The 22,098-nt window shown below is 42.8% G+C and overlaps 2 protein-coding genes across 2 annotated transcripts in view; one reads left to right on the forward strand and one right to left on the reverse strand.

Annotated features, from left to right (window-relative positions):
- The window catches only part of Not1 (CCR4-NOT transcription complex subunit 1), a 145,462-nt gene extending 129,871 nt beyond the window's left edge, over positions 1-15,591 (forward strand). Inside the window, 3 exon segments of the mRNA XM_077646286.1 lie at positions 4,709-4,841; positions 11,695-11,829; positions 15,349-15,591. Of these exon segments, the coding sequence (XP_077502412.1) occupies positions 4,709-4,841; positions 11,695-11,829; positions 15,349-15,412 (332 nt within the window). The 3' untranslated portion in view covers positions 15,413-15,591.
- A 606-nt stretch (positions 15,592-16,197) lies between these two features.
- Positions 16,198-22,098, reverse strand: part of LOC144113299 (DENN domain-containing protein 11-like) — a 28,972-nt gene continuing 23,071 nt past the window's right edge. Inside the window, exon 9 of the mRNA XM_077646287.1 lies at positions 16,198-18,451. Within this exon, the coding sequence (XP_077502413.1) occupies positions 18,253-18,451 (199 nt within the window). The 3' untranslated portion in view covers positions 16,198-18,252. The remainder of the gene's footprint in view (positions 18,452-22,098) is intronic.

A 22,098-nucleotide genomic window follows, 5' to 3' on the forward strand; every position in this document is an offset into this window, starting at 1 on the left:
CACCCTAATAAGCTGCGTCCTGGCTTCAATAAAAATTCAGTTGTGAGTATAGCGCTTGTCTCGTCGTCGTTCGTCCTTGTGGTTTGCATGGTTTTGGCACTAGGTTTTCTCTAATTCAAATTGGTACATCAAATAGTACTGGTTGGGCTTGGGAAGGGGGAGGTCTTGCTGCAGATCGGCAGAGGACGATGTTTTTCTTGGCCAGCTGGTAGCCCTTGGACCGCCACAGCCACCTCTGCCTGGGCTATGGCCCTGGCTTGAATGGCCAGGTGGGAGCTGGATGCTTGTGGTGTACTGTAGTGGTTCTTAGGGACCTGCCTATAACAGCTGGGAAAGATTTTCTGGTTGTTGACACTTCTTACAGTGTTTCAGGTATGTTTCAGGTTATACATTGAGATGTAGTGTAGGGTGTGGAAAGGTGTTTGCAAACTTCTCCATGGTATTGAATGTACCTTGGTGGAAAATGTGTGTGCTGGCGGGTACGTCAGCCTGTCTAGTTTGTAGTGTTCTAGGATTTTTGGTGCATGGCGAGATTTTCTATATACCACAGCGGTGCCCAAGTAGTTGAGCATCCGCCTCTCATGCGGGAGATGCGAGGTTTGATCCCCAGTGCCGCCAGGTACCCACCGGTGATGCAATGGGTACAGACTTTCCCCTGGCGTGGTGCTCTGCTTATCTGGGGTGAAATGTTTGGAAAATGTGTCTTTGATCCCACGTTGAGCAGTCTAAAACACCTTCTGCCATGGCGCTCCTTGGCCGTAGACGCCCTTGTGCCATAAAAATCCATAACCGAGATTTTCTATATCCTCTCACTAATCCGGTGGCTGTAACAATCCCACGGCTCGGCAGGCAAATCCTCTAGTCGCGTTGTGGGCAACGCTTTCCAGACAAGGGATGCATGGGCAGGGGCCCATTTTGAACCCTGCATTGGTATTTGGTTTGCTGGAGGCTGCATCTGGAGATACCCTGCCCCAAATAAATTTTGGACTGCTTTTTATTATCTTAGAGTTGGTGGTGGCAAGCGCTATTATCATTTTCTCTGCTTCCTCGATGTTTCATGTCTTCAGGAAGGCACTTTCAGGTTTCCAGCCTCATTCACCACCACGATCAACGATCGCTCGTAGCCTCTCCAGGTGGCGTCCCAAGTATGCGACTCCTTCCCTGCCAGAGAAGCTGTATTGTAGTGCTCTTTGCGCCGCTCTTTGTGATGAGTAGGATCCATGTTCTGGGGCAGCAGTTTTATGCATATTGTCTTTCTGATGTTTCTTAGCATTTACACCTTTTGGCGTCATATTAAGTCGTGGTTCATCCCAGTCGATTTTAATATTTTCCTGCTCGAAGGGGCCATTGTAAGTATTGTGGCATTGTGTGGTCCTCTATCAGTTTGTCTACTTTGTATCGGACTCCCCTGGTGAGCGCTTCTTTGTGGAGACTGATTACCATATACATAAGTGCATTCTTGTGGGCTCCCTGTATGAGGACTATTTTCTCCTTTTCTATCTTCCTTAATTTAAACTGTTTGTTATTGTTATTGATGTTTGTGAGTGTAGTACAATCTCGATTATATGACTTTCAGGGGACTGCATCAAACTGTTGTATTATAGGAAATCTCTCACAGTGGACACATTTGCATAATAAGTGCACCCACTGCTCTTGCTGTCGAAATGAATTACGTATACAGTAGAATCTCGGCGGAACAATGTGCGGAATTCCGGATGTTTCGAACTCTCACCCGCGCCACTACAGATGATGTGAACGGCTGAGCCACGGCCGTACTGTGCCGCCGCCTACTGCCAGCGGCATGTTTCGCAGCGTCACCAATGTGCCGCACACCACCACTAACTATACTTGAGGACAACTTTTTTTGGCAATGCAGCAGTGGCTAGTCAGGAAAGGGAATGAGATGGGCCTTTGTCCCCATGCTCTGGGGAGTGGGCTGCTCAGCCCAGCCACCCCACACTGTCTTATCTTCCCCCCATTTCATTGCTTCATGCCCCTAGCCCAAACACCCCCCCACCTTCCCCACACAGCATGGGGACAAAGGCTTGTCTCTCCCTTTCCTGCCTAGCCTCTGCTGCATTGCAAAAAAAGTTGTCCCCGGAGTATAGTTGCGGTGCACACTGCGCAACTGGCGATCATGGTGTCTGCAATGTATGGCCCGTGCGCCGCCGATTACCAGTGTTGGTGCCTTCCTGTTATCACTCACGGGGAATGGGGGGCTTGTTTGTTACATCTGGATTTCTGCCCATTCCACAAGATGCACTCTGGCTAGGGCATTTTACGAATTCGTGTCAAGCGGGATTGTATCATCGTCGTCGTCAGCCTGACTGCGCCCACTGCAGGGCAAAGGTCTAAATACCTAAATAATCTGCGATTCGCTGATGACACTGTCTTGCTATGAATTGCAAAGCGTGATCAATGAGTTAGACAGACAGAGCAGAAGGGTTTGTCTAAAATTAACATGCAGCAAAGCAAAGTAATGTTCAACAGTCTAGCAAAGGAACAGCAGTTCACAAGTGGTAGCGAGGTGCTGGAAGTGAAGGAATATGTCTACTTAGGGCAGGTAATGACCGCTGATCCGGATCATGAGATTGAAATACTAACTAGAAGAATAAGAATTGGGTGGGGCACATATGGCAGGTTCTCTCAGATCATGAATGGCAGTTTACCAATATCCCTGAAGAGCAAAGTATACAACAGCTGTATCTTATCGGTACACACCTATAAGGCATAAACATGCAGGCTAACGAAAAGAGTTCAGCTCAAGTTAAGGACAATGCAGCAAGCTATGGAAAGAAAAATGATGGGTGTAACATTAAGAGACTGGAAACGGGCAGAGTAGGTGAGCGAACAAATGCGGGTTAATGACATTCTAGTCTAAATCAAGAGGAAGAAATGGGCTTGGGCAGGCCATGTAATGCGAAGTCAAGATAACTACTGGGGTGTGCGAATATTGGAATTTTTTATTCAAAATCTAATCAAATATCTGTTCATAATGGAATTTTTTTTTCAGAAAAAGATAAATATGCAAATGTTGTCCTTACTTTCTTTTTCTTCAAAATAGTGGAGGGTCTTTGCAACCGAAATTAAACAAAGCTAGATTGATGCAGTACCATACAAAAAGAATAACATCACATGTACAGAAATGTATACTGTGCATGTGGTTAACTGTGTAGATAAATGTGTGCATTGATGTATTTTTCATGTTTTTTAGCAATTCTCGGCGCAATAAAACTGCTAGAAACTAGTTGACATTTTTGCACGCGTGATTGGAATAAGCCTTCAGGGTTTTGAAGAGGACCTTTTGCTTTTAAATAAATAAGATTGTCTTTTAACTCTCAATAGAATTCTTTTACAAAAATGATCTTAAGAATTCTTCCTAGTGAAAGGATTTTGTTGCTTTAGATAAAAATAAAATTTTGTGCCAGTAAACTGTAACAAATAATTTTGACAAAAATTTATGTGGATTTCACAATACATAAATCGTGTTTTTCAAAGGGGTGGGATGTTGGTGCTCTGCAGCAGCCATTATCATTGCTACACTGTAGGGCATGTGCAGCGATTTCTAATACGAGAGAGAGAATAAACTAATTCCTTGCTGAGAAGGCTCCTTAGTCCAAAAGTCCTCTCGACCTTCCCTTCCAGCCTGGCACAGTCGATCGGCTTAAGCTATTCGCTTGCTCATGTGATCAAAAGGGTGATATCCAGGAGGTTGGGATGAGGGTGTGAATGGGTGGAACACAGATTGGGCTTTGGCATTCCCAGATGTAGTAGTGGAGTGAGGGTGTGTTGCTTCGCAGGTGGTACAGTAAGGAGGAAAGAGTGAGTTGGTTTTAAGCTGTCTCTGGTGAGTGCTTTGTAAGTTGTCTAGTGTGGAGTGGGGAGGAGGGTATATGATGCAACTTTACATGTAGTGGGTGGTGTATGATGGTGCAGTAGTCAAGGGGCTCATTTGGGGTGCGAGTCAATGGGTATGCGTTGGGGAGGCCATCCACTGCCACCCAAATACTAAGTTCATGGGCAAACGCATTGAATGCACTGATTTGTTGCGTTCATGCTGGTAGTGTAAAATAGTATGTGGGCTGAAGTTGAAAGGACAGTGCCTTTACAAAAGAATCTGTATGCTTCTTGAGAATTTCTACAGATGGTCTGTGGTCGGTGTGCAGATGTGTGCTAATGGATACAGAGATTCATTCCGCTTCTGTGGTGTTTGTGGTTCCGAGGATTGCTGCTTCTCAAGTAGTGGCGGTGTCTAGGAAGGTGGCTATGTGGGTACCTAGGATTTGCGGGTGTGTTGTTGCATCTGTTTGTAGGATGTCTTATGTTGTGTAGTCTGGTGAGGTAGGACATGCATTCTTTCCTTCAACGTTTTTGGTGGTCGTGGGTTCATGTTTCAGGGGAGTGGTTTCATTTGTAGGTTGTTTGTAGGTGGGATGTGAGGGTTGTCAGCTTTGCATTGGGGTATTTCAGTTTTTGTTGCTGATTGGATAAGTGCACTTCAATTATTTCCTCTACGTTGTTATGTAATCTTGGCTGTAGCAGTTTGGTGGTGTTCGCATGTTGAGGTGGTTGTAGTGCTGTTCGGTGTATTGTGTTGTTTAGTTAGCTGTTTTTTAGTGAGATGTTTTTTTTTGCGTGTGGGATGTCAGTGCACTGCCTTTCTAATTTCGTGTCTGAGTGCATGTAAAACCATTTCATGTTGATGCAGGACGGTACCTCTTCTTGAATGCGATTGCTAACCAGCTGCGGTATCCCAATAGTCACACGCACTACTTCAGCTGTACTCTGCTGTATTTATTTGCGGAAGCCAACACTGAAGCCATCCAGGAACAAATAACAAGGCAAGTTGCTGAAAATGCAGGTTGTCGTAGAGGCCTTTGTTTTTTTTCTGCTTTTTCATGCTTGCTTTCATGTAGCAATAAAACATGCTGTTTGCATGGTTTGTTTTTTCAACTTGAAGTTGTCTACAAAGAGTATGGTTACTAATGAACAGAAGTGAAGTTGTGGATGTTTGTCCTTGTTAGAGGGTTAAAATTACTGCAATTACCAGATTCTAAAGCGTAACTGATTTCCAGTGTTGCAAAGATGGAAGAAGCACATTTTATATAGAACCTTAAGGTAACATTCATAACCTGCTTTTGCGTTGCTCCTTGTCGCTCTCTTGATGGTTCACTATCGTCGCTTCGAGTGTACCCCAAGACAACAGATGCATAAAAATTTAATCGCGAGGTCAGCAGTTGGAGGCAAATGGACATCAACAGCAATTACATAGCACACCTTCCACACTCTGGTGCAGCTTGGCTGACTAGCCTGGTAAGCAGCAAACCTAACTGCAAACGGTCCTGTAGTTTCAGATTCTGGCACCCTTCATGCTTTGGGGGCCACCGAAAGTAAGGTCTCTAATGCTGCCTACTGCAAGGACCTACTGCTCGTCTGGGAAAGCAACCACGATGAGCCGGCTCAATAACGTGCAGTTAAAAATTTCATTGCCAGAACCAATTTGCTTATGAATAAACTTTTTTTCTGCATGGAGCTCCCTGCATTCATGCGGGAGGGAGCAGGCACCAGCAGGAGGCGCGTACAACCAGTTGCTTGGCCCCACAATTTCGGATGGTCTTTGTAGAAAAAGAATTGACTGATACACAGCAAAATATATAATTAGTTCGGCCTATGTCTCCAAGATGCCATCCATGCCAACTTGCAGCAGAGAAAGGCTTAACCTGCATGTTGTGATGGTAATTACACAGGAGATAGCTGCTGCCGTGGCTCTATGGCTATGGTACTTGGCTGGTGACCTGAAAGACGCGAGTTCGATCTCGGCCGTGGCGGTTGAACTTCAATGCAGGCGAAATTCTAGAGGCCCTTGTACTGTGTGATATTAGTGCACATTAAAGAATCCCAGGTGGTGGAAATTTCCGGAGCCCTTCACTACGGTGTCCCTCGTAGCCAGAGTTTTGGGGCTTTAAACCCCATAAACCAAAACAGTGACGCAGGAGTTCGTGGTGCTCTTTCGGTTTTTTCTCTGATTATAATGCACATGCCATTTCAAGGTTTGATTTTCACAAAACTAAATTGCTTGTTAGAATCGGGTAAATACAGTAATTGAGCCCTCTCCTACAGTGTGCCTTGTAACCACTCCTTTGGCCTTGGCCACGAAATGAAATTATACTGTATGATTCTGACATAAGGACATTGAAGAGAATCGAAAACAATTCCACCCGATTTTTGTTCTGTGTAAAAGTTGATAGTTTGATTTTTTTGTCTCCAGTGACGTTTGCTCGTCAGTAAAAGATGAAAGTATTGCTTGAAAAATTGTAGGTAAAAATGTAACATTTTTTCCTGCCACTCAATTCAAACTCGTGATATCTGATAGAAAGGACCGAGTGATTACTGACGTGCATGATGGTGTGGCCCAGCCTCAGAGGTCTGTGAACAAACAAAGGCATTTTGTGAAAGTGTGTGGCAGGGATACCTGTAGTTTTCGTTTTTTTTTGTGTGTGTGTGTGTGTATTCTTATACCCTATTGTGATCAGAACATGGTAATCAATATATATCTTTTAGTTTGACCTCAATGTCTGTTTAGTTGATAAATATGGAACACCATAGAGGTTTGTCAAAACCATGTTGCACCGTGGCATTGTGAATGTATCACTTCTGTAAGAATCTCTAGACCTCTTTACCGTGGCATCATGACATTGCAGGAAGTACTTTGATACAGTGGTAATTTGTGAAGGTGGCTAAGGTTGTATTTTTCTTGCATAATTCATGTTGCTGGCTTTTTATGGATGTGTGGTTTAGGGAAACGGTGCGTCATCACATATCCCCTTCGGGTGGTGCGTCCACATATGTGGACGCCACCTAAACCTCCTGATATTTTCCCACGCAAGGCAAATTCCACCTTTGAATTCCACGCTCTTACCGTTTTGACCATCCCTGTCAAGTTATGGCGCCATCACTTGCACCTACAGCGAAATGGGTTTGTAAAAAAAAAAATGCGCATCACGTCGCTTTTTGGCGGGACGAGTAAATAGCTTTACTTTTTGCATTCTATCTTTACAAATGATACGAATAATGCAATTCAGGGCTCAAAATGTGAAATGGCACATCAATTTTAATCGTCATAGATGAAGAAAAAGTGCTGCGGTGGATGTTCAGAGTGGCGCGTCCACAAATGTGGACAGGTCACCTTAATGCCGAAGATATCAAAGTGGCGTTTTCTCCCCACAATGCGCCGTTTTTTTGTGCATGTATGGTACGAAATGGGCTTACTGCTCACGGGCATTGAAAACTGTCCTTATAGACCTCCTTGCATGTTTGCAAACAAATGAGGTGGCGCTGCAGTCGCTAGCGGGCTCGCGGTAGGCAAAAGGCCAGGGAGTGGCGTCTTAAAGAGGTGTTGAGCACGGGTTTTGAAGGCTTGTAGGCATGTTTTCAGTTTCTGCGAATCACAGCAATGGTTGACGCTTTCAACTTAGTAATTCTCGAAGTACACGAGCTCGCGTTGGCCACCTGCGGCGTATTCAGAGAAATAGTTCGTCACTGTGTATTGTAAATATAGTTAGTAGTAAACAGAACGCATTTCTACGCTAAGCATTAAATAAAATAACTTCTTGACACTCGGCACTTGCCAGAATGATTATACTTCGGGACAGTAGTAAGGGGAAGTGCTGGCGTTGTTTCGGCGGAGCAGACGTGCACTCACAGTCTGTTGACACACTTGTCGCGCAGTGCTAATAGTGGGGACAGCGTCGTGTCTCCGATCTCCTCTGTCTCGCTTAAGCACTGTTTTTAGCCGCAAGATCACGCACCAGCTAGGCAGACTTTTCCCCTTGTTAAACTGGTCGATTTGCTGAAATTTTTTTATTTTTGGATTTTTTCTTTCCTAGCCCTGGGCTCTTATGTTTCGTGACGAAAAATTATAGCAAAATATTCTGTAGAAAGATCTAAATTACGTTTTTTAGATGTGCGGTCGTCGAAAATTGTGAGGTAATTTCTTTGAGGTTTTCTTTGGTTGCAGTGCCGCATTTCTTTGACCAAAGCGAAATCAAAGAGGCCATAAACGAGGGAATAAATTTTACGGATCGTTTTCTGACCTTTCACATCTTCTGCGATTAGCATCACTCGCCCCGTGCACACCGGCTCAAGGTGATAAATATGTGTGGAGCTACATATGTGCTTTTTTTCTTTGCGTAGTTATACGTGTACTATGCTGGTGTCCAGGTGAATGAACGCAGTAACTTGCATGCTATTTATTGTACATTGAGTGGCAGTGCCGATCGACTCCCAGACTTCGCGCTTTACTACCGCGGCCCATTCCCTGTTAGCTAGTTTCCTAATGCGGTATTTATCTGCGAGAAACCTGTCAAGGCTAATTTAAGTTTACTTTTATTCTACTACGCGGATCCAACAGTGACGCAGCTGGTCAATACATGCTGCTTCTGCAGTGCGCAGGCATGATGCAGCCGCCGGTAGCTGCAGCAGCTGCGGTAGGCACTGGCAGGCGGAACCTGTTTTACCTACCATGCGAAAGTCGCTGCTGACATCGGTGCCACCGCATCTTCATGACGTCGCGGGGTGAAGGAGGTCTATACAAAGAGAACATTGGATGACTCCAGTGCTGAAGCATTTTTATGAAAATAGCAATGGAGAAGCACCTCCAAAGAAGTGCGGCCGACCGAGCAACGAAGACCCGCAGATGGTCGCAAAGAACCGCCACTTAGCTGAGCCGCTGCTGACAAACACAACGTGCTATGACCAGTGCTTAAAGTCAGGGAGGTCTAGGAGGGTCTTAGGCGCCCTGCGAGTATTCAAAATGAGGTCCGAGACCACCTGTGCTAGATTGTAGAACGCATGAATCCGAAGGAAGCAACCATTTTCAGTGACGGTCAAAACATTTTTTCTCTATCGTTTTGAAAATTTTGCTTCGGTTTTTAGCAAGAATCATTACATTTTGCATGAAACCAGAGACAGAGAAAAATACAAAGTGGCAGCACTACACAAAGAGGGGATGAAAAAGCGGAACCCGTGCCCTTACACTATGGTCAGTTCAGAGCTGGCCTCTCAGCTCCAAGGCTGGAAAACAACAATCAGCACATTGGTAGTGTGAGGGGACAGTTTGTTTCAGGTCTCTGACATAAATTGAGCAAACAATGGCCTTTAAAAAGGATTTCTCATTTTTGCAAAAAGCATGTGTAAAACAGGCCACAAGATGCTATCTCTCTCTCCCCCTTTCTACCTGTGCTCAGATCACTCGGGGCCCCTTCGATGCAGCCGGACTTGAAGCATTACTTATGATGGAAGCAACCATTGGCCCCAACTTCTGAACTTGTTAATTACACAACGGGGCCGGCATGAAGGCTGCACATCTAAAGCCGCATTCGGTGCTCAAAATACTGAATTCTTCTCTGCCTGTTGTCACAGAACGGCTGCCTTTATCTGTTTTATAAGTCATGAACTACAGAATAATTCCGTGAAGCGGATATTCTCACAGCTAAACATTTATTCATGTCTAACGATCAATTTGAAAAGGCAAGCAAATGCAGCAGTTTTTACGTTCATGTATCAGGTTTAAGGCGCCATGTCCACAAATGTGGACTCGAATAATATATGATTAAATATGAATATTTTTGCATAATTTTCTGCACATCACTTCTGCTTAGTCTACTGATCATCTTTTATGCAAAAGAATTTTCGCTTCAGCAGATTTAATTGGCACCTGAAGGAGATGTACAGTATGGTCCAGCTAACATTGAAACTTGTGGATGTGCACTCTTTTTTTAGAGGTAGAGAAAATTTTAGGAAATGTAAGAGAGACAAGGACTAGTATTAATTACACAATATTTATTTTAAAGGTCCTTCAGAAATGGGCAGAAATGAAAGTTGCACTACTCATAACATGGCAGAGTTTTCTTGGGTATACTCTGTGCGCGAGGTACTTGAGAATACTATTCTCTATTGCCATAGACACCAGGAATGTCGCCACACCTATCTAGGTGTGCAACTTCTTGTATATTGACGCCTTATCATTCATTCTGCACAATCTGTTCCACGATAGAAGCGTACAAGTTCACACAGCAAATGAAACGCCATGCAGTCTTTTCACCCTGGCCATACACTACAGAGACTTGGAAAGTGCCACCTTTCTGAACATAGGAAAATCTTTCGTTTACAAAGTGTAGAAAGAACAGATGCGCTCCGACGGAGCGCATGATTTTCTCCAGCGTCTGATGACCCAGGAAATCGATGAGGGCCGTTGCAAAAGAGCTCCAAGTCAGTGTCGGCGTCGGGCTCACTGTGCATCAGGACTTGAGGTGCCATTCCTACATCATGAGGCAATACATGTCCCTTAAAACTCTGGAGAATCATCTGCTCCGGTCCAGGCACTTGCTAAGCAAGCTGAAAAGTATGAGGAGTGTGGAATGCCCAGTTTTTGATTTTATCAGATGAAAAGAACTTTTACCAAAACCAAAAACACCCCCATAATGAACGGTGGCTTTTCGCAAGTGCTGATTGCAGTGCCTACAGTGATGCATGCAAAAAATTTCCGTTATCTGTGATGGTGTTAGCTGTCATCAGCCACGAGGGTGACATCATGCCACCATACTTTTTTGTGGAAGGACTCCTCATAAATGCTAATATGTATGTAGGGGTGCTTGACATCGTTGTAAAACCCTGGATAAAGACTGTTTCAAAAGGAATACTTCGCCCTTCAGGCCAACAGCTTTCATGACCATGTCACTCCTAACTTGTGGCTTCCTATTTCTCCAGACTTAAATTTGCTGGACTACTATGTCTGGATCATTAAGAGGGAGGCCAACAAACAGCCACATAACATTAAAAGACGCGCTGAAGGCCACCATTGCAGACTCAATGGCCAACATTTTTAGGACCACCTGATTCGAGCATGCAGTCAGTTCCGAACCTGAATTGAATCGGTTATTGCTGCGGACAGCAGGTTCATTGAGCAGTTGTGCAAATAAACGGTAACAGAAGCAGTTCCCAAAGTTTAATAGAAATATGTTTATTTTTGCTGGACATATGGTTCTGTGTCTGAAGTCAACATAGTGTTCTCAAATACCTCGTGCACCCGGTAGTTCGAAAAGACAAGGACAAACGAAGAAGTGGACAGGACTGGAGCTGTACGTCGAGCATGTCCCCGCTCAAATACCTCGTGCACCCGGTAGTTCGAAAAGACAAGGACAAACGAAGAAGTGGACAGGACTGGAGCTGTACGTCGAGCATGTCCCCAAGACAGCTCCACAGGGCCGAACAACACCCGCACTTCAAATGGCACAATTTTCCTTTTGAGATGGAAGGAGAGGATCCTGGCCTTGCAAGTAGAAATCTCGATAAGGTTCACACAGGTTATGGCAGCATCTTGCTTGCTCAAGGTAGATAGGAAAGAGCCCAGTGTAGAAAAAAACTGAACTAAAGTGGCTGTTTGGACTTGTTGGTCAGTGATCATGGTTAAAGAATGCAGCGCAAAAAGACAAGGACGAACAAAGAAGTGGACAGGACTGGCGCTGTCCTGTCAACTTCTTCGTTTGTACTTGTCTTTTCGCACTGAATTTTTCATCCATGTAAAATATATAGCCTGATGGTTGAAACTATGCAGTAACCAGCAAGAGGTGGTTGTGTTCAGCATTTAATGTTTTTTTTGGTTAATGTGTATTCTCTTGCTCTCCTTTTATTTAGGGTCTTGCTAGAGCGTCTCATTGTAAATCGTCCACACCCGTGGGGTCTCCTAGTAACCTTCATTGACCTCATCAAGAACCCAACTTTCAAGTTCTGGACCCATGAATTCGTGCGCTGTGCACCTGAGATTGAGAAGTAAGCGGAACATTTTATAACTTCATGTTTCATGTGCCTAAAAAAACAAAATTAATTCCACTGCTATACAAAGAAGCATCTGAAAAACATGGCTCTCTGATATTGTTGCACTGGAGTTGTCTGGGGTATTGAAAATTTTGGAGCTTTCTATGCCGGTGCACTTTGATCCAAGAACGATCTTCTGTTTCTTTTCAGCCCCACTCTAAAGTGCAACTTTATTGCTTTGCGGTATTTTCATTTTTCTGCCCAACTGCTCCAGCTGCTTGTAGCAAGCAAAAAGATACTTGGTGCAGTTTTAGCAAAGTGAAAATAGGCTAGCGAAGTTGCTATACCGGCTATACCGCTAACGATGGCTACTATACCGGCACATATATAATGGATCAAAAGCATAAGTGTCAATTAGAGGCTACGCACCCACTGTTGTTATGTGATAGTGTGGTCACGTGGTTACTGTTTTGGTCAATTTGACCTTCATTGCAGACTGCCAAGTCTTTGACAAACGTAAGTAGTACGAGCTAATGCTCTTAAAATCGGGCAGTCCGAAAAATCAAATTTGACTGAAAAAAAATCCCTTCAACTTATTCCCAATATGTCTGAGGATGTGATCAGTAGTTATGTGCACTTTTGAAGCTCCTCGCGACTAAATCTTGGTGCCCGTCGTCTGTATATGTGACGCGCGGTGACCGCTTTCTTGAGCTCAATGTACGGTGGCCTTCGGCACATCGCCGACAAACGAATGGGCTGGGACAAAGTCTAGACGTGAAAGCGAACCGGCTGCTGTGGGAACTGCGCTGCTCCCACAGTCCGAAACGACAAGAAGGCAACGATAGGGGAACGGTAAGAACTAACGAAAGGCTGAAGCAAGTGCTCCATCAGCGTTCATTTCCGTAATTAGGCCTAGCGACTGGAGCCAAAATCTCCGTTGTTACCGACGATGTGCACTCTGCAGTGGCTTGTGTATATTAATATGCATCTTGCCTATCATCAAAATAAAATGTCAGTAGAAAAGTCGGGATTGCAGTACATTTTGCATGGGTAAGCTAACCTCGCTTTGAAATGCACCACCATTTTCTTCCATGCTCATCATCTCCGTGAAGCCGTGCGCGTGGTAAGAAGGTTGCACTGTACACATAATATGGTGGCTTAAGCATTGGTGGCAAGTGCGAATGAGGTCCTAAAAATTGAGCAGTCAGCTGCGGTGCGTCCGAAATTTCAGGCGCTCTTAGACATTGGCTCTATGGGCCATGTTGCAGTGCCGCAAGAAAGTCCTAATAATGACCGTTCACAATTTTCGTCAGTTACAATCTATAAAGTGCGTATCTTCAGCCACAGAAGACGAGAAAAACGCCTACAACAAAATGATTGGGCTTAAAGCCAGCCCGTGGCCTGCGCGCTGTGGCTTCATTCTTGCACCTTCATGGACGCTGTGTTTCTGATAGCATTCCACAACCAATGCTTTGCATTCAGGCATCGCGAGTGAGCATGGCAGAGTCCCACTTGTGTTGCAGCTCAGGTTGCTCTTCTTATGTCCATTTCGCGAGCAGTCTTGTTGCGCCTTGCCCCTCCAATAATCGACTGCTGCCAGCACAGCACTTTTCCAGTAAGGAGGTACCTGCATGGCCACCTTACAGTGCTTCATGACTCAGTAAACAATTCGTCATGTGAGCATTTGGCTTCAAGCTACAATATAAACTTTTTTTTTTTTCACTGAACGCGATTGACAAAATGAAGTCAGTTACTATTTGTAGTGCTACCAGAGTCCATCAATACCTTTCTAGTAGTAATGAAGCTTCTGAGGAAGTTTGATACAGGGACAGAAGCTGCTGGTAGGTGCACAGCGGCAAGTCAGGAGGCAACAAAGCGGCATCAGCACTGCAGGACCCTGGCACTAGCTACTGCTATAAAATGGCCTTATATTCATTTATAGCTATTTCTTAGGCATTTGTCGCGTGAATGTAGGTAAGCTATGTCTGCAGATTAAATATTTCACGTGGAAAAGGCAGGAGCCTACTGTACACTCAAGCAAATGCTCTGATGCTTTGCATAACTCACTGCAGCTCCGAAGTGCCGCTGTCATTACTTGGCATGCGTTTCATCTTTAAGCAGTGTGTCCAAGGAATAAGTTCGGCAGAACCTGTCTGAACCGCTGCAAAACTGTTCAAAAGGCGAGCGTTGACAGCAGATATGAGGCAATCGAATTTATATACAATTGCAAATAATTATGCCTGAAGTGCATAGGTATTTGAAATATACTAACAAGCATGCATGTGGCAAATGACAATGAATCGTTTATTGTCACCCTGGCAGCTATTACAAAACGTTCTCAAGTTATTAAAAAAAAAAAATTCCACACTCATTGATCTTCCAGCAAGGCTTGGAAGTGACAGCTATAGGTATGCTATTTTCCCATTTTTGCATTGTCACAGTCGTTTTTGAGAACACTGCACTTGAAAGAGACGAAATCGCTGTTTATGCAGCACGGCTATATTATCCATTTATGCAATGCCAAGGCATGGCATGCTCACTTCTTGGTTTGTACGCACGTGTACACTGCTGTACACCTTTGCAACAATAAAAAGTAGGGGTGTGTGAACATGGAAATTTTTGAATAGGAATGGAATGTGAATGAGAAGGAAAAATGGCTTTGAATATCTGTTTAATAAGAAGGAATATTTAAGGGGGCAAGGTGCACTTACCAAAAAAGGCACTTACCAAAAAAGTATTAATAAATTTAAGTCCCATTTATGAAACCATCAGGGCATATGTATGTGTGCCGATTCCAAATATGTCGTTTAATTTTATGTGCAACTTTTCCTTGTGAAGAAAAGATACCACACTAAAGTGGTATTAAAGAAAATGGGTGTTTCGTCAACATACTTTGCAACTTCTGTACAGAAAAAATTTGCTCTACTGCCAGTACAAAATTTCGCTCATTTTAAATTGTTACACAGTAAGTAAACTTGGCCGCATTTAAAAAAAAATGCATAGCTGACCAAGATGACTGCCTACAACCCTACACCACTCAAATCTTGTGCAGTATGCTGTCATTTTTCAAACCAGGGCATTCTCAGTGTAGGGCTCCTGCTACAAAACATGAGAAAGCTGAAAGCTGCCTCAAATTGATTTTGCCTTCTACATAGCCTGCTTTAAAATGCTCTTGGCCATTTCCGCTACTGGCAAAACCTTGGTCGAATAGTGGAGTACACAGATGAAAATCTTTAAGGCAGCATCAGACTCTAGTCTTGCATCACTCTGGTGGTCATTTGCTGTATAATGAGTAAACGAAACCAGTTTCATGCACCTTATTATATGTGCGTGAAATCCATTACTAGTTATACTTGCTGAGAAATTTATATTGTTTGGCAGCCACCAGATTGGATTTGAAGGGTTTGCGGTGCTCCCTTATGCATGATTTTTCTCTGCTGACATTCGTAAGGACCAAGTACATTGTCACGTCTAACTTATCTGTGCATATTTGTTCACCAGCAGTAATATTGCCTGTTATTATTTTTTTTGCAGGCTCTTCGAATCAGTGGCACGCTCTTGCATGCAGCAGAAGCCACCCACGGAGCCTTCTGGTTAGCAACAAGCTGAAGGTTCCCATCTTGTATAGGCTTTTTCTTTCTACACTAATCATTTTGGAAAGCATCTTGTATGCTACTCATTTTTTTATAGGCTTTACAAGGGGGAGATTGTACATAAGGGAAAGAAACATACTTGACCTGTCTTTTGTCGAAAATAAATGGTGTGTGGTACTGCAAAGGCATGTTTGGTTCTTGAAACTATTGGATACTATGACTGGTCCCAAACATATGTTAGCTGCACTGTCTCATGCAGTCTTAAAAAAGCTCTCAGATGTGCATGGTTAATAAAAAATATAGGTCACAGAATCACGTGGCATATAGGAATTTTGATACCAAAGTAGTTTTTAAATAACAGGTGTTACTTTCAGAGGCGTCTGTTCATATTGCAATTTGTTTTTGTACTACAGAGCAAAATGTGAGAGGTAGTAATTTGTTTGAAACATGTCTCTGGTCTGTAAACAAGAGCATGCTTTAATAATGCACAATACATGGGTGCTCAGTAAAATAAGTGGAACACCTCTCTGAACATGTTTCAGTACTCATGACGGGTGAAACTAGCAAAAAGCACGCTAGCGCTAGGCAAGGTGTGGACAGGACGCACAATACAAATGTTTTCTTTTTATTCTCGTGGTATTCACTGGTTGAACACAGTGCACCATTCAGTATTCTGGTATGATGCCATGGCACCCACAAACAGAAAAAAAGTAATTAAAAGTAGGAACAGCAACACGATGTAAACCAAACATGCAAATAGACTATGAAACAGAAGCAACATTAGACTGCACAAGTTTGAATAAAAATCTGTTTATTCATGTACAGTATGGGCAAACAAATTGTTGACTCAGATTAGCTCGAACATGGCATCTTATGTCCATGGTTCAGTGCACAAATTTCTGAAAATTCCCTGCCTGCTGCTTCCTGGCAGGAAAAAGTTTTCAGGAAATCACTATGTTGAAAGGAAACATTTAATTCGAAAACTGAAACAGAGAAAGTGCTCATTATTTGGAGATTTTACATATCCATTCAAGCACCCATCTTTATTAAATTCGGTGATCACTGCTTGTCTGTTGCGCGGAGCTGCACATACTGGCAAACACTGCCTCGTAAAGGTGTTGTGCAACACTTCTACAGGTAATTTTAAAAGTTACTGCTGCCTTTGCTAACGCAGTTCTGATAATCCACTGTGACTAATGCATGAAAGGAGACAAATGGTGCTCGCATTACTAGCAGAAGGCAAAAAGCTGCTGCTCTAATTTTTTTGCGCTCTGCTGACACATTAGTCCAGCTGTGCACAAAAAATGAGCTGCAGAAAATGCCTTTGGCATATGGTGAAGTTCATGCCATATTTCCTTATTTTCATTCAGGGGTTCAAATCTTTTTAACCTTGAGGAACTTAAAATAACAGCTTTCAAGAGGTACTGAGAAATCTGTGCATCTTGGCTTCCATCTCTTGCCAGACATGCAAGCAAAAAGTGTATACAGACTCGCAGCACCTCAGAAAATGCCCAATTTCAATTAATAATGACTGGCTGTACAGTGAAACAGTATGCTTAGTCTCAAAATAAAAGTGCCTGAAAGGAAAGGCAGAAGTTGAAGCACACATGGATTTAGGTGCTTGGGAAACCCAAAAAACACCTCAAGGAACCCAGTTTGCAAACACTGCGTATTTTGTGAATTATCTGACATGCAGCCATCCTTGCATGGCCAAGACTGATGAAACCTTTGGCTGAGAGCATAGGGGCACCCTGTGCACAGGTGGCTATCTCCCAGCTTTTGATAAGATAGTGGTATTGTTTGGACATGTCAACTGGTTCACTAAGGAAGTGATGGAGGCCTATCGCATTGTGAACTCACCAGACACAAGTATCTATTAGTTCATTGGCTGCAATTATTGGGCAGGAAATTAGTTTCTGTTACATCGTGTTCTTAGCACTATCATCTCGTTCTCTGGCTCCACTGTTTGGTCTCCCTATTACCATGGGCTTGCAACAAGCTTTCAGTTGAGAGCACTGCAAGCATTTTTGTCTGTCGTCACAATGAACCAGCATTGCGCCAACGTCCCACATGGTACGTGAAAGGAAAAATAATTTCTTAAAATTAATTTTAAAATTTAAAACTGCTAAGCTTCAGAAATAGGCCCACAAGCCTTGTGACACACACCTTGACTCTAGGCATTAGTTGCCAGTTGTAGGCTGAGTGAGGAACGTGGTTGCCAGGTTAGACTTGGAAGAAACTTGCCATAGTTTTTTATCACTATAGTATCTTTATTTATAAAATAGCGCTATAAGAATTAACAGAAACTTCCTCTACAGTAAAGCATCACAAGATCAAAACGACTTAGAACATGAGGAATACTTATTGAACTGCTTGCCTTGGGTGGTTTTTCCATGAGGAACTTGTACACTGACTTGCAAGTTTTTAAGCCTTGCATTCAGACTACAGACCAAAAAATCTGTATTCTTGAAAAAAAAAAAAAGGAAGGCCTGCACTTAAGCAACAAATAAACCTATGTAGTGCCAACAGCATGTCTCCTGTTGTGCATATACTGAACACATAAGCTGCACCATTATTTGAGTATTCAACATTCTTCTTTCCACAAAATACATTACCTTTTGCATTCATAATTAATGAAACGCTATTCACCCATGCTCACGAAATGTACAAAAAGGTATCGCAAATACTACACAATTACTTTGGAGTAAGTAGCATGCTGCAGTGTAAAATAAAGCATACAACATGCATGCATGAAACTAACTTTGACCACCTGATTACAAGAACTATTGGATGAAAGCTGGAATATAGCCAGGGCAAGCGTAGCAAGGTTATGCAGTTATCACAGTCATGCTGGGCAACAAACACTGTCTGTAATCAGCACAATGTCTATGCCGTAACGCTCCACCAATTCTGTTAAAAACAGCTTGTCACCATGGGGGTCAAGGCCCACTCTGTGCATGTGCTCATCGGTCCACAACTTCTCGGTGCTTCTGGACACTACAAGCAGTTCTTTGAACAGCTGCGTGTTTTGGGCCATGAAAAACCTGCAGACAGAAGCAAGTAAAACAACAGTGTCGGGATATTAATAAGCAGGCTATGTAGTTGACTGTTTTCTTTTTTTTGCTCAAAACGCATGCACTATCTCGCAGATCTTGATTTACCAATCAACATTCAGTGCAATTCAAAGAAAATATGGCAATTCTCTTTGAACTGTGTTCGAGGAATTATGAATTTAAGATTCTAAACATTTTCATGTTCAGAAGTTGAGAACACAAAAATTCACTGAAAAATGTGACCAAAGTAAGCTCCCCTGTCCTGTAGACAGTGTGGAAACTGTGTTCCGGCTTTGAACAAAATTTCAGTAACAGAAAAGGGGAAAGAACAGGGAAGAGAGGGAGCTACTAGAAGCCGATCATATAGAGATGCAAAGTAGTAACACGTGCATCAGTGCACAATCACTGTTGCTCAAAAATTAAGAGTTAAGGTTATTAAACAAACAACAGTGCACTAGTGTAGGTTTGAAACAACAAAAAGTTGTCATTTGTTGTGTGTGCCAAATAAGTCTGAACGTGTTTGCAGTGCAGCGGTGACTCGCTACGTCTGTTTTGCGCGTTTGATACTTGTGCAATCGTTTGGTATCCTAGGTTGCCCATTTGCTAATTAAACTTCATTTGTTAGTCCAGCACTGTCCCGTGTACTTCTTCTAGTGACCCTGTCTGTCTGTCTGCTGGTCCCAAGATGTTCAACATTTCAGAGGTTCCAGATTTTGTCTAACTGCAAGGTTGCCATACATCCCACAGAAAATGTCTTTACTATTCAAAAATATCTTTCTAAGTATGGGTCATCATCGCAGTTGTCAATTACAAGACCATCTTGCAAGACTAAGGTTGATGAACACCATTCTCTCGCTCGAAACAAATATTCACAGCACTGCCATCGCCACCCTCATCTCGTGCCCTACAGTTTCTTTTTCATTTTGCATAACACCACATGGCCAAGCCTGCAACTGCAATACGAAAAGCTTGGAGATGACATGTGGTCACTGTTTAGTGCTACACCACACTTCTATAATAGCTCCCTGACGGGCTATGGAAAAAAAGAGCCTGAAGGAACTGCAAGGCCCGTAAACCTAACTGGCATTTGCCATCGCCAAGGTCTCGATTTGCTTCAAACATGTCACTTGCATCGCACTCATTCTGTCTCCAATTTGTATTTCAGTTGCAGCCTCTGTTAACTGCAGCAGCTATAGTAGGATACAACCTTAAAAAAGAAATTGCAGTTGGTAACACTGGGCCACAGTCTGCGGTGTTCTGTATTACTCCGCTAGCCCATCACAACAATAAACAAAATCAGCTTTTATTAAACAAGCCAGGTATCAAAATTCTAGAGCTTATAATTTTTTTTCTCTTGAATAGCTTATTGTATAACGAACACAAGTTTTAACAGACTACTTGTTTGTTTGCTTGGTAGGTGGGAGTTAAAAGTTCTTAAAATACTACAACTGGCTTAGAAGCTTTGCTTCTTTTAAGAACGATATAATGCAGGAAATTTCGACGGGTGAACTTTCTTCTAAGAGTAATCGGGGATGGAATCTGTTCATTGAAAAATTGCGGGAAATGTTTTTTCCTTATTCTCGAACTGTGTACATGAACACAAAATAAAGGATTTTACTGGGTGTAGTTTATTATTTACTTCAATATTCCATTTAGCCTGCCATTTACCTTTCAGCTTGCATCGTACCAATTTCACTCCATCTCTGTAGGGGTCATTTACGATGTTGATTTCTTTGTGCTGGGCATTTGCATCACATACATCTGCTTTCCCATTTCCACTGATTCCAACGTGGCTCGGATACCAGCAAAATTTTTTTCTTGTCCCTGTGTTGTGGCTCTTAAGTTGTGTATGATATCGCCGATTATTATCGTAACTGCATTCCTATGGTGAAGTGCTGCGAATATGCTTAAAGAATCAGTGTAAATTATACTATTCTCAATGTTCTCATTTATTATTCTTTCTACAGCCACAGAGAATGCGTAACACTCGGCTCTGAAAATGGATGCACACTGTGGCAGCCTTACTGTCTTGTCCCATTTGTTTTGTATTACTGCACTTCCGACATGCTGGGCTGATTTTGAACCATCTGTATAAAATGCAGTGCATTCCCTGCATTTTTCCTTCAGTGGTAAAAATTTTTGTAATTTATAATTTCATGAGGTGTTTGTTTTTTCTGAAATGATGTTAGTGTGAAGTCGCAAACAGAGGGCAGACAGTACCAAGGCGGGAGTGGATCAGGTTTCTGAGAAATATTAGGCAATGCGTCGATTACGTGTAGTTCTTGGCATTTCTCTTCAGAGCGGAGAAGTGGTCTGATTGTTTGCGGCTTGTTGGTAAACAGTGTTCGAGATGGGCACTTTGTAACTATATTGGATAACAGATATGTTTCGGCAATGAACAGATTTTCAGGACGTACGAGCATGTGAGCGTTGTTCTTCTGTCTGCAAGTGGTGGTTCATTAGTTTCTACATACGGACTGTTTATGGGCGACGTCCTGTATGCACCAATTGAAAGACTCAAACCTAAATTGTGTACTGGGTACAGTTGTTTCAATTATGACTGCCTTGCTAAACCATACACTATGCAACCATAGTGTAAGTAGGAGCGTACAACAGAGCGATAAATTTGCAAAAGGCATGTCCTATCAGAACCCCAGTGTTGGCGTGAAAGGACTGAGTATGTTTAGAGATTGGGAAGCTTTCTTTTTCAATGCGTTTATGTGAGGCAGGAAAGTAAGTTTTTTGTCAGAAGTTATGCCAAGAAAATTGTGTTTATTTTTTATTGGTAATTCGGTTTCACTCAGGTGCAGTGTGGGATCGTCTGTAAGCCTCGTTTGAGTGAGAAAAGGATGGCCAATGTTTTCTGTGGAGAAAAGTGAAAACCATTTCGGTCCGCCCATGCTGCCAGTTTATTTATTGTTAACTGTATTTGTCTTTCACATGCTGATACATTGGAGGACGTGCAAGCTATCTGAAGATTGTCTACATAGACTGAATACATACCGGACCTTGGAATTATTTTCCTAAATAGAATTCATTTTACAATTAATAGCATTGTGCTTAAAACACATCCTTGAGGTACTCCATTTTCCTGAATGAAATCCCTCGAAAGGGTTGAGCCTAGGCGGACATTAAATGAACGCTTAGACAAGAAGTCTTTAAGGCAGTTCAACATCCTGCCGCGGATGCCAGGCTCGGCCAGGTCCTGAAGAATTTCAAACCTCCAGGTCATGTCGTATGCCTTCTCTAAGCCGAAAAAGACAACAAGACAGTGTTGTGTACAAGAGCTTCTCGGAATGTGTTTTTGAGATGAACCAGATGGTCGGTTGTGCAGCATGCTTTTTTGAAACCACATTGATGGATGTCAAGAAGTTCGCGGGATTGAAGGACAAAACTTAATCTTATATTCAGGACACTTTCAAAGGAATTCGCAAGACAGCTGGTAAGGGCAATGGGCCCATAACTACTAGAGGTGGGGTTTTTTTTTTTTTTAATGGAACAATAATGGCTTTCTTCCGTGCTTCGGGTATTTTCCCCGATGCCCAAACTTTATTAAAAAATTTTACAAGTGCCTCTACGGCAGTTTTAGAGAGGTGGGCGAGCATTTGATAATGTATTTCACCAGGGCCAGGTGCTGT

This window comes from Amblyomma americanum, chromosome 1 (genome assembly GCF_052857255.1).
Source record: "Amblyomma americanum isolate KBUSLIRL-KWMA chromosome 1, ASM5285725v1, whole genome shotgun sequence".
Lineage (NCBI taxonomy): Eukaryota > Metazoa > Arthropoda > Arachnida > Ixodida > Ixodidae > Amblyomma > Amblyomma americanum.